Below are 20,081 nucleotides of genomic sequence, written 5' to 3'. Positions count from 1 at the left end.
TCTTTCCAGCAACACTGTTCAGCTCACTCTGACTGATCCCAAGCTTTTTCCAGGCCAGAACAGAACTATAGTCACTCAGGAAGGACTGTACCTCAGAAATCTTGATCAATCTTGATCAGGAGACCCCAGTGACAGAAAAATACACCATTTCTGTCACAGTCCTTGAGGTTTTTGGGTTTCTCTTGTGGTCTCTAGCTGTAGTAATTTTAGCTTTTGTTCTTAGGCTAGTTTTTCTATAATTCTTATTAATGTTTCCCTTCAGTTCTGTTCATTGCACTCCTCTCTTCAGCTCATCTGTTTCATTAGTCTCAGCTGTTTCTCATTTCTTCCTGATTACTTTCACCTGCCTTCTGTCTCACTTTTCTCCACAACTCCCACTGTAGGCAAGGCAAGGCAAAACCAATTTATTTATAAAGCACATTTCTGTACAAAGACAATGCAAAGTGCTTTATATGATTAACATATAGGAAAATAAAACAAAATAAAAGCAAGCAAGCTGGAATAAAATGTAGAAACAAAATAAAACATGGGAGAATAGAAACTAAAAGCGAATATTAAAAACAGTTGGACTTTGTAGAAGTCGGAAATTCAAGAGGAAAGGTTGGAAGTTTCTCATCAAACCTGACCTCAAAATCCAATATGGTTGCCTTGCATATCCATGGAGTGATTTATAAAAAAAAGTTTAAAAAAAATCTGTTTATTTATTGGTATGTTTTGCTAACTTGTGACTTAATTAGCAGGGTTACTGACAATATATAATCTCACTGGGTTTCAAACTTGGAACTTCAAACTTGGAACTAGAGCACAAGTAGGTTGGGTTCGACACCATTCCAAGATCAAAGTTTGCACTATTGATTTGTTTAAACAGTGCACAATGGACTTTGCAAACATTTCATAGCAACATGTGAAGTTGGGATTTTAGCCCAATTTTTGGGGTTATTTATTTAATAGCAATACAACTGATGATACAACATATTTAATAATTAAACACAAACCTTTTTCATCTGTCACTGTATACAGTGACAGATAAAAACATGAAACTTTGATATAAAACAATACAGACACTAAACCAATCGTCTGAATCAGGCATGTTTCCATTACCGGTGTTAACTAAATAAACTGCCTGAAGAAGGCTGGTTAGCCTGTGTTATCCTCATTCTCATCTTCTTAAAAAAAATGCCCAAAACACCTCAAATAAGCTTGAATATAATTCTCCAAAAATGTTGACAGCTTCTAATTTTCACTAACAAAACTCAAAACACACACACCCTTGTTTAATGAACAGTGAGGGCCGTGCCTTGACTTCCATAGACATCTATTCTTTTTCAAGCCTTTCTATGGCCTAACCCTGATTGTAGCCCTAACCTTAACCTTTACCGGTTTATAACTAAACCAACCCTAAACCTATTTGACACCCTAGTCCTAAACCTAACTAACTTTATTAGTAAAATTAGCAAAAAATGTTCTTCCTCAGCTGCAAGTACAAAGACACACACAAACATGGAAATAAGAGTCTGCCGATGACTGTTCAGCGATGTGTTGAGCTAAGTGATTTCAGTTTCCTCTTTCGGGATTCACTGCAAAGTTTCACCTGCACGTGGAAATCTAATACAAACCCCACACACAAAAAAAAACCCAACAACAACAACAGAAAAAGTCTGGGAACAAGGAGCATAACACTGCAAGAGGACAAAAACAGTCTGCTGGTAAGCAGCAAAGCAATACATGACAACAATAAAGCGCAGCTAGCTCATTAAGTCACATCTCTACCCTCAGTATGACAAACAGGTTCTGAATTCACAGAAAACTCCAACCAGCAGCAGTGAAACGTAGATGAACTGTATGGGACGGCGCAACTCTCTTTCTTTCTTCTCACACTCTTACTTTCCGTGCGTGTGTATGTGTGTGTGTGTGTGTGTGTGAACAGAGTGGGACGCCCGTTCCCAAAAGGAAACATCTGTACATTCCAGACCAGCTGTGTAAGAAAAGATGGAGACCGAGAGACCGAGCGAAAGAGTGCTGCTCTGCTAAACCCATCAGAGGACGAGAAAAGGGCAGCAGCAGGACGAAGCTCCGCCCACTCCGCGATCATTCGCGCATCGCGTCGCCAAGCTGGCCTTAAGTCGCTGCTCTCTGCCGGGCATGTGCCTTTCTCCACACCTACAGTCAACGCAACAGAGACAAGAGGAGGTCGAACAGAGATGGACTGTACGAATGTGTGTTTAACATGACCATAAAATCTGACCTTCAGCACGTCTATTAGCAACAGACTCCCGTTCTCTCTGCTACCCCCGGACACACATGGTTTCGTTTATGCACACACATACGGCACCGAACACATATGGTTCTGTTTTGCTAACAGTGTGGCCAATGATCTAACAGCTCCTTATAAGGCCTGTCTGGTGCCACTTATTCTAAGCTGGAAGATGAAAACGCACACACAGAAAAACCTTGCTGGCTGCGCTGTGTTCGGTCAGATGGGATGACAGGACGAGCGGGAAGGGACACTGAAAAAAATATAGATGCAATTAAGGATTAAGGGGCTGAAGAAATAATTAAGACAAAAAGCAATCATATTAATGTTCGTGTGGTTTTCTGCAACAAAAAAAAAAAAAAAAAACACCTGAAGGCTGTAGACTGACATCTGTTGCATCTTGGCAGAAAAGTAGTCCAAGTTCCTTGTAGGCGAAGGCCAACGCTCCACTAACCCACTAAACACAGGCTCTTCTGTGGTCACTTTCATCCCCTCGGCCTCTTTTCCTGATTACTGTGCTACCCTCTCACTCCCCCACTCACTTCTCTCCTCCAACTGCTTCCCCCAATCGGAAAATCTGCACCGGTAGGTTGGCTTGTAAGCTGTGTCGATCAAAAGTAACAGAAGAAAAGTCAGGTGTGGAAGGGAGGCAGGGGAGAGGACAATCACTGCACTGTGACTGTGTGACGGTAGCTCAGTTTGTCTCATCTATTCTGACAGTCTGCAGGAATCCTGCAGGATGGAGGTAAGGTGGCTAGCGAAGGCATCATGAGCCCATGTTGACTGATTTACCTTCTGCAAACATGAAATGTTTGGGGCAAAGATAGTGGAAATGGAGACATGCGATTAAAGAGGGTTTTTGGTCTAGAATCTATTATCTTGCCTCACATTTTGGCTCGCCACATCTCATCTCCTCCTCTATTTAGAACATTTTGTCCGGTTTTCCAGCCGCTGCTGCGTGGGTTGTCCGGTGTCCAGCTGGCAATGTAAGGGCAGCTGTGCACAGCAGTTTAACACACTCAACCTAAAAGACGATGCGCTCACACATGCACAGAAGAGCGTACATACAAATAATAGCAATATTTGCAAGAGAAGAAAAAGCCTGTTTCTTGTCATTCAAACTTTATCAGTCACAAATATCGTTCATTTTGTGTACTGGAGACTTTAAAGAAAGAAACCGCACCTCAGCACTGAAGTAGTGGCTAATCTGAGTGAAAATAAGTTGTAGATTTATCTGCAAAAAAACAACAACAACAACAAAAAAACAAAGCAGAACAGGGAACTATATAAATTGCTATTATCCCTGCAATCTTGGCTGCAAATGTGATCAAATGTTTCGTATAAACTATGGCACAGTTGGAGCTGCATCTTCTACCACTTGTCTGTTTGGATTTCCGGCATGCAATGGATTTTGCAACGCACACCAATCTTCTGCCAAATATATGTGGTGGACTGAAAGGAGCGCAACTGAAGAATCGTCGGCTGCGATTTCTGCATCAACAAATTATGACCGCCAACTTCAATCACACCGAAAGAGAATCCTTAAGTAATTTAAAATAACCCAAACAGTGAAAACTACACCACCATCCAATGTAAAAAAAGATTATGAAAATGAAGCAAAACATCAATGGATGAAATTGTTCCCGAAAATGGTAAATGGCTCACATGAATCTTAATTTTTTTTGCAACGTTATGTAAGAAATAAACGGGTTATTTTCATGTTGTCTTTGTCTATTGTTCTGAAAACATGACTGTTTTCTTTCTTTCCATAACTAATGCCATTTTAAAGTCGTTAGGCTTGGAGTTTACCTCTGGCTGAGTAGAAATGTCATAATGAAAAACATACAAGTATAAGCCAGTTCAGTTGAATTCAGTTAATTAAAGGGCCTCTACTCTAAACATTTCCTACAAGGTTTTGTGATTTATATCTGGTTGTTCACTTCGGTCCAATCGAGTTGGGTGAGTCCGACAATGTGTGCGTACACATGAAGGACCTTTAGCACTATCTATATAATATTCAGACCCTGGTTTAGACCAGATTTGAGATGTTTAACAGTATTAAGGACATCTTGTTAAGAAGATTCTGTACCAGATCTGGCAGTATTAAAACAGAACAATAGTTACGGTGAAGAACAAACAAGCCGTTATCATGCACCCTCGATATGAGGGTAAGCGGTAAAAGCTTTACACTCTGTTGTATCTAAAGTTTGAGTTTGAGTTGACCTGTTGTATTGACAGTCACCCAATGAAGACTACCCACTGTGCTGGTTGACAACACTCAGATACAAGCAAACTGAATAAGCCGCAACCCCTTTTGAACAGCATGTGTAGGCTAGTTGAAAAATAAGAACAACGGTCAAGATACGAACGATTTGTAAGCAGGTGGAAATATTTTCACAGGGTAACTGTTTGGTGCTAATGATGCTAAAGTTAGCGTCATTGCTGCTATTTTAGACAAGTATGAAAACAGGAATATGTGGACCAGTCAAACATGGACTAGAAAATTCTACACAATGTAGCACAATTAATTTCGCGCTGATCTCCTAAATTTTTTTTAAAATGTCCCATTATTGTGTTTTCACAACTACAATAACGTTTTCTTTTTATCTTAAACCATATTTTCAAGAGTTCAGTGTAAAAGTATTTAGTCCAGGCTTGAACGGTTGATGAGTTAGCTATAGTTTTTTTTTTTTTTTTGCCTTAGTTAAGCGCAGAAAATAAACAGCAAGATAATTGCTTACTTTAGGATGTTATTGGCAAATGGTTAGCCAGCTGCAGTACTCTCAGTGGTCTTACAAATTGTTTGTATCTTGTCTGTCACACTGTCACCATTTGTTTCCTCTTTTTAGGAGTATCCAAAATGCTGCAATGCATGTTGTCATTCACTTCAACAAAGTCTTTTTGGACAACGCCATTGAATGTTCTTGCTTAGTTCTCCGACATAGTTGTGTCAATCATTAAGGAGGTTTTGATTTATGACTGAGATAACCAGAGAAAATCCAAAGTATATATATTTTAAATTATTTCATTTATTTATGTAAATAGGCTTTCCACAATAGCCTAGTTCCAGCTGTAAAATCATTAATCAAATAATTTAGCAAATTGTTATTCAGTTTCACAAGCCTCACTTTGGAACAGGAGACAGTGATTAAAATCTGTCACAATCCTTAGGTGTTTGGGTTCTGATTTTTGTTTGCGTTTTAACGATTTAGGTCTTGCTTTATTTAGTTCATTTCTTCTGTTCTCTTTATCGTTAGTAAGGTGTTTACATATTAGGTCATGCTTTTTGTAGTTTCTTAGTTTATTCTTGTGCTCTTTGTTCATCTTAAAATTATTACTGTTCGTTTCCTTCCTTTGATTTTTCGCGTTCAATGTCAGCTCATGCTGGTTAATTAGTCTCCCTCACTCAGCTGCTCTGCCTTCACTCTATCTCAACGAACCACAGTCATGGAGAAAGCATGGAACTGTGGTGAACCTTCCCAGGAGTGGCCATCCTACTAAAAATAACCCCAGGAGGACACAGAAGAACCAAGAACCACAGGGCTCACTGGGTTTATCTGAAGTCAGTGTTCACGAGTCAACGCTGAGAAAGAGACTGGGCCCTGGCTTCCGTGGGAAACTCTACAACCACCGCCAACCAAACACAAACCAAAGGCATGTCTCACGTTCGCCAGTAAAGGAAAACCATTTTTATCTGGATTTTGTATTTGGTTAAATTCGTCTAATTCTGATTATTTTCCAATGATCTGAAACATTTTAGTGTGACAAAAAAACAAAAAACTTAAATATGTAAAGAAATACATAAATAGGCAAATATGTTTCAACAGCTCTCAACTTTCCGCAATGACCTTCGTCTAAGTCGTAACACACATCGCACCGAGGCAGGAAGAAGCCTTCTCAGGGCCATCTTCAAACTTTTTTTTTTACAAAAGACAAAATAAAAGGAATTAGTGTGGAGCTACATTTTTTTCTTCATGAAAAAGTTTTAAAATTAGTAGGTCTTATCGTATTTTTTTTATAAATTTTGATCTGTATCTTTATATTGAGATAAATAAAAAGGATGCAGCTTTGTGCTGCATAGTTTACAAGCCCGGGCTTTTTGTTTAACCATGAGTGTTAAGTTCATCCCCAAAAAATGAGTTAACTTTTACATGTTGTTCCTAACAACTCTATTTATTTGCCCTGCAATCATGCTGCATGTTAGGAAAAATGATCAAAGAAGCAATTTAAAGACTCAAGGCTTTACATAAACTGCTGCAACAAACAAACAACAGAAAGCCTGGAGTTAAGTAAGCCTCCCATCACAGACGAGGAGCGCTTCAGCGACCTTGACAGTGGATGTGAATGCTGAACAATCTTTGGTGAGGATGAAGAAAGTCTCAGCTCAGCTCTCAGACTGCCACACTTCTTTTTCATACCTGTTCACGTTGCACTCTGCTGTCCCTGCTTTTTCGATCCATTTCAGGTTCACGGGGCCAAACTACAGCTAAGCTGGCCCTGCAGTGACTTCCTGCCTGCAGATCAACATCCAGATCCAGAGGGTGGTTAAAAATGAGAAGCATATGCAGTATTTCCTTAGTGTTGTGGTTGTATTTTTTTTTATTATTTTTTTTGTAGTCTTTTAATTTTAACCACGTTGCATAAAAATGTCTGTGTGTAGGGGAATCTCTTCATTTACTGTTTCTGAATAAAACACGTTTTCTTTTGTTTTGTTTTGCAGCAAATACAAATTATGACACAGAAGGAAAAAGAAATGCACAGTCAATTTGTATTTCATTAAACATTTGGCTCGCCTGTTTCTCTGAGCTCAAAGGTTTGACATATTCTCCGTTTCTACCCTGAAAACCTCTTATTACCATTTGGTGCACGCTGTGCAGGGTGTTATTCTGGGATGTCTGAATCTCTGCACTGAGTGTGTGCAGACTCCAGAAACAGGATTCAAATCATGCACAAATACACACCTACAAGGTCATGCACTGGCAATTCCTGCAGTCTGGATAATGTCATTATTTACCAAAAGGAAACAGCAGAGATGAACGTCTACTGAAAGTAAAATGTTTCATCTTTAAGTTTTAATTCATCTAATTATATGCTTTTTAGGTAGCTGACAAGATTACTCTATCTAAAACGTTCAAAGGTTTTTTTCAGATAAAAAAGCCGATTTCCCTTTTTGCAACTAAAATTCCAGTTATTTTCCTCAGGCCAGTACATCAACAGCATTTGATTATTGCAAAAAAACTAAACCTATCATGCAGGTTGAATAAAAGAAATCCCACAAAGTAGCCAACATCATGAAGCCATTAGTTCCCCTGCATGCGTTGGCAGCAGGCACTTTAAGATAATCAACTCATACTAAACATCTTTCATTAAAGGCAACAGAAACAGTTGGTTAGCAGCCAGGATGTGTGATGAGAGCTCACAGAATAGACCAAGTGTGTTTCATTTAATGACTTAACTCAAGAGGACGCACAGAAAGATTCAAACCTGACTGGCAGACTGCAGAAAAACCAATAATCATTACTTTATGCTTTAAATTGCCTTTAAAATAGGAGAGCAAATACAAATGATGAAAAAGGCTATATCTTTCAGGGTTTTTAAACTTTCTTTTTTTTTTTTTTTTTTTAGATGAGTTGGACTCTGAGTGCAATAAATGTAATAGACGTAATAGTAGACAGTTTGTATGGAAAAGGTAATAAGTCCAGGCAGACTTGGCCCAAAGATGTAAAAAAACTACTCAAACTCAGAGGGCTGCTTTTTTTAAAAAGCAAAGTTTAGAAAGTGGCATGTGTATTGAGACAAAGAATTTGGTAGAAAAATCACACGACAAAGCATGAATCTATCAACTGAAATACACAAACATTTACCCTCACCCTTAGTAGAAAAACACTTTTTTCTTTTGTGCCTAAGAAAAAAGCTCAATTTTTTCAGTGACGTCAAACAGCCCTTCTTTGCTGTGAAAAGCAGAGATAAACGAGAGTAGCAGTCAAAAAGGAATGCTTCAAACTGCACTGAAAGCACTGATTCCACCATCATGCTTACTTTGGGAATGAAAAACATCGAACAATCCCCCTGTAAAAATTCCCCATGACATCAACATTCAAAGTGATGCTTAAATCTTCAGGTAGAGATGCAATAAACAGTCTTTTTATGGCTTGTATCAATTTCATTTTCTCTTGGAGGTCTGACCTGCCTGTTGTTATTCTGGCAGATGAGCCATAACACATGCAAACGTATTTGTGTAAGTTTCGTTTTTATAGACAGAAAAAAGCAGGAACTTGCATTTTATTGCAGTTGATCACTGGTCAGAACCGGTGAAGGTAAAATATGCCCGGTTTGATCCCAGAGCAATTGATCATAGTAACACTAATATCAAGTCATAAAAACCCACATTTATTGCATTTACTGTGCATAAAAAGACCTAATGGAGAAATATCTGATGGTAATGTTTAGCTAATATTCAAACTACATTTATTTGAATGTGATTTATTTGATTTATTTTTATCAAACCAAACCCACAACGTTTTGTAAAATATTTTATGTTGATAAATGTAAATGATTGTTTTGCTTTTTAATTTTTTAAACATATTATTATTATTATTGTTGTTATTATACTTCTATTAATATTGTGCCAGATTATTATTCATGGAAATTTTATTTTTGTACTTATTACTAAGTCTTTTGTAAATATCTATATTTGCTATTTTATTTTGCTAAAGCATTATTCAAGTATGACAAAGGGGAAAAAAACCTTACCCTGGGGGAGAAATGGTTCAGTAGCTGATGTTCTAGTGAGGTTCATCTCACAGGGGGAAAACATCCATTAAATCCACTTTACAGAAACCAGTAGCATCAATGATTAGACATCGTGCAGCAAAAAAGGATATATCCTTGTTTTTTTATAATTAGGTCCTAAAACCAAATATTGTCTCTGTGCGTTGATCACATACAATAAAGTTTATGTAAATGAATTCGTTTTGAAGTAGGGTTAGAATAGGGACCATAAAGGATAGCTTTTGTCATTCTTTAGTCTTCAAACTATTTCTTTCTGGCAGATTCCTTTTTTTTCAGAGGCTGGGAAAACTATAACTATATTCTGAATGCACTGTTTAAGAGCTTACTCAGGTGCATATCAGATTAGGAAATAATCAACAGAGCAGAGAGTAAGCATTTAGATGTTGGCCAGCTCTATATAACACAAAAAAACATGTAAAATCATACTTTTAGCTCGGTTTTTATTAAAAATGACCAATAAATACTAAAAACTTGTAACCTTCTGTTTTCTTTTTTTGAGCATGATTCATTCACAATGATCCATTCAGTTTGAATGAATCTAGCTGAGTGAAAAATGGACAAACACAACTTTTTTACCTAGCATAGGTATAAATGGACACAAACGGGGAAGCAGACCCTGAGAGGCAACCGATGTCTGTCTCGTCTCTTGCCTCGCATTCTCCTTTAAAACCAGCTGGAATGTCTGGACGTCTGCGAGTGATCTCATTGGTTACTTTTGCCATGGAAACCAAACAAATTGTCCCCTGCGTATTGTCAGCACGTCCAGTCTTTCCCACTTGATCTCTGTCTGTGGAGATCAGTGTAGGAGGCTGTTAGGACAGTAACCACCTGTGCATGAGGAAACAACGGCGTATAGGGAGTGAAGAATGAAAGCGAGGACATTTTTTCGCTTAGCCTCCTGTGCTCCACAGCTGTATCGTCACCTGCTAACACAAACGATACCTAGTAAATGGGCTGCGTTTGAACGCATGCCACCATAGCAGCGGTGCATCTCCGTGTATGTGCATCCTGCCGCCATGGAAACACCACAAATTTGTATCTAACTGGGCCGTTATATGTTAAGCAGACTCTAGGATTCAATGAGACTAAGCAACTTTGCTGCACAATACGATAACAAAACTAAGCTAATAAAAGCTAATAAAGCTACTAAAAAACACACACACACCATAACTCTTGTCAGATTAAACTCTTCTCCCTCAAGATAAAAGCTGTATTGAGCAAAGCCGCCATGAAGCTATCTGCATATGAAAAAAAGGCCCTTTAAAAAAAAACAACAGTGAAGAGGTTTCCTTTCACTACCATTTCCCAGAAATGACTTCAGAGCTCCAAAATCCTCCATAAGAAGTGTTATGGGATTTTATTATGTGTGTAGGTTGGAGCAGATGGGCTGGTGTGGAGCACGAATGCCTTTTTTTTCGCTCCCAACATTTTTCGGCAGAATGTTATGCTACTCCACTGCCACTGGATTTATTTTTTTCTCTTTAACAGAGGGTGTATCAACAGTGTTTACGTTTGGGGCCGGATAGAGGCACAGCCGGAGAAGATGGAAGCTTTTAGTGCAAAGACAAGATCTAGTGCTGCCTTTATTGGAATACAAGCACAGATAAAATGTGGGTGGGTGGGGTACGGGTGGTGGGGGTTCTGGGTACTGGTGCGGTCACTGGGCTAAAGGCGGGGTACACCCTGGACCAGCCGCCAGTCCATCACAGTGGTAAGACAACAGTAGCTCAAATATTTTTTTTACAACCAAGGTATGGAGAAAGCCATTTTGTTACACATATCACATGACACCTTAAAAGCATTTAGGCTGCAGAACAGCACAAAGAAGGCCACTCCTGCAGTTAAAAACGGAAAACATTAGGTACAATTCCCACATGCTCAACAATCTTGCCTGGTCTGATTTTTCTGGATTTCAGGTAAACAATTCAGATTGCAGGTCAACATTTGGTGTAAAAACATGAAAGCTAGGATATGCCCTGCCTTGTATGAACAATTAAGGCTTCTGTTGCTGCTGGTGGTGGTATAATGGTGTAGGATTAATATTTTATATGCAGTCGATCCATGTTTATTTTCAGACACAAATTTAAAAAAATAATATTTAAACACCTGCACAATGTGGTGGTGCTCTTTATGGAAAAACACATAGGTTATCAGTCAGTGTATTCAGGTTGAGTCTGCAGTCACTTGTTTAAAAGGCATGTGCCTGTGCACATCGCAACAGTAAACAGGCGTAAATCGGAGGCAACCAGACTTTTGCTTAGTTCTTTCTGAAAACGTTTTGACACCTATGAAGGAGTCAAGGAGTGTCAATTCTGGTGGCTCGCAGTTGAGCAGCGCTTGAGAAAAAAACTGAGCTCACTGGGGCAGTGAATCCCAGCAAGCGAGGTTGAACGCTGCTGTGATTCTATCCTCCGTATAACAAACTACAGTCATTCCAAAAAAAGGTAAAAAACAAAGCAACTGGACTTGTTTTCCGTAGTTGAAGACGTTTCGCTTCCTCTCCCGGAAGCTTTCTCAATTCAAAAAGTTTTTTTGGAATGACCATGACCTGGATGACTGAGAATCTTCACCAGCAAACTACAGTCATACCAGCACTTCCTCTGGAATCTCATTAGGAGTTTTAAACTGCATGAATGGTAGGACAACAAATTTAAATGGTTTTAAAACTGTACAATATTAAGAATTTGATGTACCTTAACCAGCACAATGTAAAGTAGATGTTAGAAAACATCAAAATCAGCTCATTAGCTACGTTTACATGGACAAAAGTAAACGGAATAAAGGGCCAATCAGAATAAAGAAGCGTCATGTAAATAAGCCAATCAGAATATTATGATCGGATAAAGCTCAATCGGAATGAAATCTTAATCCGAATGAGAGAGGTGGTTTATGCCGATTGATAATCTGATCAATGTGGACATAAACGCTTGTCAGGCTCAAGTTATTCCGAATGTGGCAAACTGACCCGAGTTCGCATATGCACCCTAATTAAAATCAAAAGTGTTGGAGCTTCCGAAACAACCTAAACATTAAAAAGAGATCAAAATTGTTGCTTTCTCAGTAACGTTTCAACCATAATCAGAACATTGTGCAATTCCACCCAGGGCGCTCGGGAGACAAACAAACTCACATAATACTACTTTGTTCACTGATTTCTGTAGTTCAGCAAAGTCGGAAGTACTTCTTCTGTGTTTTTTTTAGGGGAATTTGTTAACTGTGCATGTCAGAGTGGTTCTGTTCTGAATAAAGTCAGGTGCATATACATGCATATTATGATCGGATTAATTGATTGTGTGCCGAGATCCAATTATTTTATCCGAATACACTTTAATCCGATTGTGAAATTTTTGTGGATGTAAGTGATTGTTTATCTTAATGACCAGGCTACCATGAGCACTGTCTGTAAACCAAAACAAGATGTGTATCAAACCACGCCTCTCTCTACTTCCGCTCCAGCTGCACCCATTTCCCCACCCATTCTCACCCGTCACCTCATATGCGCATATTTGCAAAGGATAAATCCACAGCAAAACAGCATCACCTTTCATGCTAATGCTATTAGCAAGAGAATGTTTTGATCCGCTGGGCGTGCTCTCTGCCTTCTGGCGGTGGCATTTTAATGGGCACGGAGGCAGCCGTTCACATGCACGTACATGTATGCTTGCGCACGTGCATGCATGTACGGCCAGCCCGGCTATGTAAACAAGAGACTGGAGCACAGAGATGGTGTATGATATCATACCATGGGCCATCTAAAAAGATACATGTAATTCTTCAAAAAATAATTTTCTAGTTATTTATATCTAAAATAATGAAAATTTGCTTATGGCTCTAAAGATGCACCTGCAGTTTTCTTGAATTTTCCAAGTTGGGTTTGGTCCAGCTTATTTCTATGACTAAAAGTTAAAACTAAATGCAACAAAATGTAACAGTAGCAATGTTGCAAAAAATATTTAAAATCTAAAGTTCAATTTACAAATCTGCTTCATGTTAAAATCCTAGATTATGTCCCCCAGTGTAAAATCTAATGGTCCCTTGTAAAAAGCTTAAAAAATCTTTTGTTTTTCATTCTGTTCTTAATTTCAATATGCAAACCAACTGGCATTGGAAAGTTTAACAACTAGACTATTTTTATATTTTTAAAAGACTTACATAATATGTGAAAGGTTTGTAGTCAGAAGTTTGTAAATAAGTAATAAGCTTTCAATTAAAGACATTAATGCCCACCTGTCAATGTCTATATCTTTATAGCCAGCACCATGTGGGGACCTTAACAGGCTTTTTCCAGAAGAAAATTATAACTATCGGTGCCGTCAGTATTTAATTAAGCATTGCTCATTTTAAATGATGGTTAAATAATTAATCCTCTGTTAAATCCTGTGAGTCAGAGCTGGAGTGCATACCTGCAATGTGTCTAACTCCAATCAATTAATTCTTAACATTGTGTGAATATTAAATAATAAGCAGGATGGATCCGTTTGAAAAGGAATAGATTGAAAGGTTTTTCTACAAAATATTAATATAAAAACATCCTGGTAATTCTAGACATAAACTAGAGAAAAAAGGTGCATTTGACTGACAGTTCCCGACCATTTGGAAAAGAATGTTACAAGTAGAAACGCGGAGATACAAAATTAAGCTTTCAACACCAGTATGATAAGCAGCAGATTTAGAAAGTCTGAATTGTAAACAAACTTTCTTACAGCGAATACAAAAAACAACCTGCTGTATATTGGAGGTTTGGAGAACCCAAATGAAGGCAACAGAGGAAACAGGTTTCAATGGCATTAGAAACTTGAATACAGATCCTAAAATCCCAAAAATGAAGAAACCCGAGAGAAAACAGGCAACAAGAACCTTGCAGGAAACAGGGTGCAAACAGACAAACAATAAGAGAAGTAATGTGTGACTGCTGGATGAGTGACAGGTGTTCTGAGCACTGCTGATAGGAGGAGAAACCGGAGAGAACTGAGGGAATCGGATGGCAGAGCAAACAAAACCCCTCAATATAGGAAAACCAAAGAAGCCAATCAGAGGAGCATACAAAACACAAAATTCAACAGAAAATGCAAAATCATATGAAACCCAAGAATTGTGGTCTTTTCCCGGCATTTAAATCTGGTGAAAACCTCCCAACCGCCAGATGACTGCTCTTACCCCGCTTTTCCCGTGGTCTTATCATTAACAGTGTGTTTTCTATGCTTAAAGGAAAGTGCTGCCCGATTTTCTCAATCGTGGACCCTATCATGCATCAACGCTTCCCTTAACCTCCATAAGCACTAAACAGAGCAGAAACGATCAATCTTCTATTGGCTGCTCGTGATTGTATGGTTGAAATCCAAGGGTTTTTGCAAGCTTTTTCTGTCTGTCCTCTGCCTGATTGCGAACACTGCATGAGTGTTCAGCAGAAACATCTGCTCAAATGACATTAAACTCTAAACTTGGCACAAATGGTAGGGAAATGTGTGTTTGTTTGACTATTTCATTGTTCTAAAAACGCTTCTTTGCAACAAATCTCATACTGCAGGAAAGTCTGTTTATTCCTCTTTAAATGGTGCCACATTTGTAAAGAAAATGCTTAGTGAGTTAAGCTGCTGGATGAGTATGTTGGGTTGCACCCATGAAAAACTTGCCAGGTCCTCTCAGCCAACACCAAACTGCTTATTCAAACCCTAGTTTTTGGTGTCTTTTATTGATTTGGACAATTATAGTTTGAAGAAAGAAAAACATACTAGCAATGTACCAATTTATTCGTGTAACAGAGAACTCAGTGGTGTTTGGTAGAACCGTACAACAGCCACAACAACCTGGCTCCACATGCTGGTCACCAGCCTGGTCACACACTACTGCGGGACTCTGGTAAGAACAACAAATCCACAAGTACTCTGTGTGGTTGAGGCCAGGGCCACATCTATACGCCCAAAATCTAGAGGTAGTCTCTGATGAACCCCACTCAGCATTGGCATCTTGGAAGATCGGTCCCAGAGTTTGGTCCCAGACTACGGAGGTATGGGATCGCCTCTGGCTGCAGGGTCTCATCTTGATATCGCTCGGCACGGAGAAATCCCTCCTGTGATGACAACAAAGTTTTTCCACTGAGGGAGGTGCTGCCCCACAGCATCACACTGCATCCACCAAACACTGCTGGAGGATTTGTCCCCTTTTTTAATCAGTGCAACCAACACATTCAACATTCTGCTCTGCTGCTGAACCCACTAATGCGTTTTCCTTACAATGTGGCACCGTTCAAGGGGAACTATAACATTCCAATGTAATACACTTTATTGCATAGATGCATTGATTCAAAAGAGAGAAACCAGATCAAACACCCATGCCCTTGCTTTTTGTATGAAGTATATTTAATAATGTAACATGTATTACGTGTGAACGCACCTCTTAGAATGTATAATAAAACTGAGTAATTGGAAAACAGAAAAAAAGGCTAAGAGACTGAAAACAAGGTCCAGGTTTTACCGAACAGACTTTATAAGACTTTTACCGTCTCTGCTCCTAAAGATGGCTCTAATCCAGACAAGTCAGAACGGTCCTTTTAAATATTTATAATCATAGGTGAATAGGTAACACATCGCTACATATGTATTCTTGCCAAGAGCCTACTTCAGGGTAAGACTTTCAATGTCTTCTTCCTGAAATAAGACCCAGAGGCCTAATTAGCAATGACTTCAGTGTTCACAGTCAGTCACCTACAGCAACAAGCTGCAAACTGATAATTAACACCCCAGTAAAGTTTGACATGTTACCTTCAGTTATTGTATGCCGAACGTCACAAGGATCTGTCTGTAATTAATGCAAGACTTAACAAGCCACTTCTCGTCTCTTTTGCAATTGATGTCAATTAATATTATATTACATTAAAGAAAGATATTTACATTTAAATGAGCCAAAAATGCATTCTTAAGAAAAAGCAGGGTTTCATTTGCTGCACGGCCCCTCCAGAAAACCCTCATCTTTATATTACAGCTTTTTTTAGCGATGTCCCCGAGATATACAAGGCCCTAAATAAAAAGCAGTGGTTACATATATGCTACAGTGAGTTGAGATTTTAGGTTAAATAAAGACTATAGACAGAGTGAAAATAAATAATGGATAACATATGGCGTCCAGCAGCACAGAACATAATGTTCTCTCACTGACCGGACCAGAGACTGAGGACGGATCCACACCGCAAACACCAGCTTTAAGATTTTGGTGACCGCTTACACACAAACCGCACACAAAGACTTCACATATTACACATATGACGCATCACATACTAAAACAACCACCCACCCACCCACCCACACACACACACACACACACACACACACACACACACAGAGTCATCCGCAGTTTGATCTTTGGAAACTCGTATCAGAGGATCCCCGATGAGCAAACCTAAAACTTTCTATATTTAATATTCTTGTGAAGAGATCCATGTTTGTTATTCTGGTACATCCCAGGTTCCTTTTGGGGGGGGGGGGATGCAAGCAATAAAGTTAGCATTCATTCCAAAAGCGTACATATCAGGGTCGTCATGTCTGATGCTGCAACTAATTGTCTTTATATGGTAGTTATTTTGACGGTTATTGGAGTCTAATGGTGAAAAACATGATAATGTCGTATTAAAAATGACTCAGTAAATGCAAAGATGGTATATATACACAGAATCTGATATAGAGTGACAGAATATCTTAAAAAGGCTGCAAAGGCATAAAAAAAGCATTTTAATTAAAGAAGTTACCATTGTGTTTAAATAATGGCCAAGCAAATTTTAGTAATTAAAAAAATGTAAATGTTCTCAAAATTGACAGGGACTAAAGTGGATTTAGAACAAACTTGATATTGATATCAGTCAGATTAATGTCTTCAACAAGAAGGTGATAGAATTTGAAAATGATAAACTAATAATTATGAATCTGTTGCAAAACAAACAATAAAGAAAAGGAAGTTTTAGCCTCAAAGCTTTCCCAGATCAGAGTTTAAACTCCGCTATTATAATTTTTGCTGTTGTGAAGTATTTTAAATAAACAAAAAAAGATTTATGTATGAAATTACTTCAACTGGTAAAACTTGGTTAAACTAAATGGATGACCTCCAGTTGGCCCACAATTGTATGGGGTTACAAGGCTGAATTCTGATTTTGGGCCCCAATTCCAGTTTGCATTTTTTATAAAATAAATGACAGAAAACAAATTGTGAAACCTAAAACCTCTATACGTTGTAAAGCTTCAAGGCGTGTTAATGAGATGCCAGATAAAGTGTCACGAGTTTCTTCCAGCTGTATGAGGCATGAAGTAATACAGCGCTCCAACTTGTTGCGCACTGCCAGTCAGTTGGCTGAAAGATGGCTACTGAACTTTCCTCTCACTTTCAAACAACTCTGGTTGTTTGAAAACATTTTCGGTTGCGGAAATGCTCCGACAGTAACGGTGTGTAAACAAAGTCACCCTTGATAAGGTAAGATAAGTAAAAACAAAACAAAACTTTAATGAATAGAAATTAGGCCGTAAAATAAATCTTAGCAGGGTATTTTCTTTCTACTCAGGGTTATGTTCATACCATAAGAATCTCACTCTGAGCCCAGAATACAAACAGACCCATTAGAGCCAGTACGGAGGTAGTTCTTATTAAAAAATTTTTTATTTACATCGTCCATTAATAAAGGATATTTGTATTCTAATATGCGAAATGAATGATACAAAATGTTGTTTATCGTTATTAAACGTTTAATATCTTCCTCCGAATGATACCAAACAGCGTATTTAAGCTCTTTTAAGAACTTTTAATAGTTTTTGATACTTCTTGAAACAAAACTTCAACATTTTAGGCCTATTGTGCGAGAGGTCAAGCACTCTAAGGATGTGGTGCTGGAGGGGGGGGGGGGGGGGGGGTGACCCAATGCAGCATCTTTGATTGCTTCTTCCTCGGGCCGCCTCTGGGATAGCCAATTATATTTATGAAACGCACAACTTTTCTTTTTTTAAATCCTGCGTACTCACAGCACGTTGACGGTGAGCGGAAACTCAGCAGCCGCCGGGGCCTTTTCCAGCCCGATGTTGGAGCAGTTAACGACGCAGGGCCGCTGGGGCCCCGCCGGCGCACAGCTGCAGTTAACGGGACAGGGGCTGCAGCTGGCGCCGCCGCCGTGGACTCCGCGCGGCCCGGAGCCCCACACCTCCAGACAGCAGAGCGCCACAAGCAGACCGGGGAAGAGGCTGAACCTCGGGACGCACACGCCATGTTCTCGCTTGGATAAAGTCTGTCCATTTCCACAAGGCATAGCTCACTCACATCTCATCGCCTCTGATGGTGCTTGGTCCCCCTCAGGCTGGGAAGAAACAAAAACGCAGAAAACAGAAAGGCGAACACACGCGTGTCCCCCACCTTTCCTCACGGCTTCCCAAGGGTAAAGCGACAGAAACGGGGGAGGAAAATAAAAAGGAGGGATCAACTTTTGACGTCTTAGTCCGCTTTAGTCTCCGCGTATAGAGCTGTGCGTTTTTCTTGATCGAACCCCCTCCTCTGGAAATCTAACGGAACGTCTCCAGAGTCCTTTCAGGGAGAGAGAGAAAAAAAAAAGTTTGGGAGAACTTCCTCTCTCCTCCTCTTTCCACTCCGTGCAGTTCCCAGGGCCACCGCTGAGAGACCTTGCTGTCCTCAGACGGAGCAGCGACAGATGGGAGAAGAAAGGAGGAACGGATTTACTTTACACGGGACCATTTGTTTTAGAAAACATTTAAAGCACATTATAGGCTATTATATGCGCATTACCCTTTACTTCCACATGTTTCTATGCCTAGCAGAACCTTCATCAGCTTGTCTCATTACAACCACAAACCTGTCATGATTTCTGAGGTAGAGAGACAGGAAATCTGAAAAGTGTGGTGTGCGTTTGTATTCAGTCCCCTTTCCCCCCCTGAAAGCCTCAAATAGAATCCAGTTCAACCAAATTCTAACATATCTTTTAAAGGTTCTTAAGCTTTTTTCTTTAATGATTTCTTTAATGATTTCTTGTCTGGTGTTTAAGGTTTTGATACATGGGTCAAAACCATCAAGTTAGAAAATACTCCTGGACCTCATAAATTTGAATTTTTAATAAATGCTAAAATGTTATTTTGTGCTATTCTAGTCATACTGACCGCTCAAAGCGCTGCAGCCACATTCACCCCGCCGCTCTCGCATTTTCTCTAGCTCAACAATCATCCTATCTTATTGAAATGAAAAAAAAAGCAGTCTGATTGTGGTGGTGGAGAAGGGATGTGCAGTGCCACCTCCACGTCTATTCTCAGAATTAAGATTGGAAGACGAGTCACTCTTTGTCTGAAAACGCTTGCTGTGTTTAGCCAAGTTTAATTCGTTTTTGAGTGAAGGTCGCTGTATGTTTTTGGTCCTGCCTCCAGTGAAGCATAAGATTTTAATTCACTTGTTAATATCTGCCTCCATTTCCTGTGCTGGCAAGCCAAATTTGAGTTGTGGCCATGGGGCTCTAATTTAGAGAGCTGCAAATGGCCCACTGGCCACACTATGGACGCTCTTGCCTTACAATAGTAAAGCTCCTCTTGTGCTCAGTGGCCTGTCTGGTTCTTCTTAGAACCTCTCGGCGCATCCAGTGGGAACTCTGAGGTAACTTTAAGGAAAACCTTTCTGGGACAAGCAACCTTCTCCGTACTTGCAGTTCACATGAGAAAACTCCTAATGGGGGATCTAAAACTGAACTATGTGTGATCTAACCTCAGATTTCATAATTAGCATAATTACATTTTTTTCTTAATTTAATTTGATGGTTTTATCTTTTGTTTTAATATAGTGTTGGGTCTTAACAGCTTTTATGTTTTTATTTGGTTTTATATACATTAAACTTTGTATAATATTGTTTGTTGTTATGTAACTACCAGAGGTGGGTAGTAACTAGTTACATTTACTTAGTTATGTGTGCTTGAGTAACCTTTTTAGCAAAATGTACTTTTAGGAGTCGTTTAACTGCATTGTACTTTTTACTTTTACTTGAGTCATATTATTACTCAAGTATCGTTAC

The 20,081-nt window shown here is 39.1% G+C and overlaps 1 protein-coding gene across 1 annotated transcript in view; it reads right to left on the bottom strand.

Moving 5' to 3' along the window:
- Positions 1-18,487, bottom strand: part of pkd1a (polycystic kidney disease 1a) — a 91,213-nt gene extending 72,726 nt beyond the window's left edge. Inside the window, 1 exon segment of the mRNA XM_036134812.1 lies at positions 18,046-18,487. Coding sequence (XP_035990705.1) covers positions 18,046-18,326 — 281 coding nt within the window. The 5' untranslated portion in view covers positions 18,327-18,487.
- Between the last annotated feature and the right edge of the window lie 1,594 nt (positions 18,488-20,081).

Source organism: Fundulus heteroclitus, unplaced genomic scaffold (genome assembly GCF_011125445.2).
Source record: "Fundulus heteroclitus isolate FHET01 unplaced genomic scaffold, MU-UCD_Fhet_4.1 scaffold_92, whole genome shotgun sequence".
Taxonomy (NCBI): Eukaryota; Metazoa; Chordata; class Actinopteri; order Cyprinodontiformes; family Fundulidae; genus Fundulus; species Fundulus heteroclitus.
The sequence above is the reverse complement of the archived record's forward strand: the minus strand, read 5'-3'. Positions and strand labels throughout refer to the sequence as shown.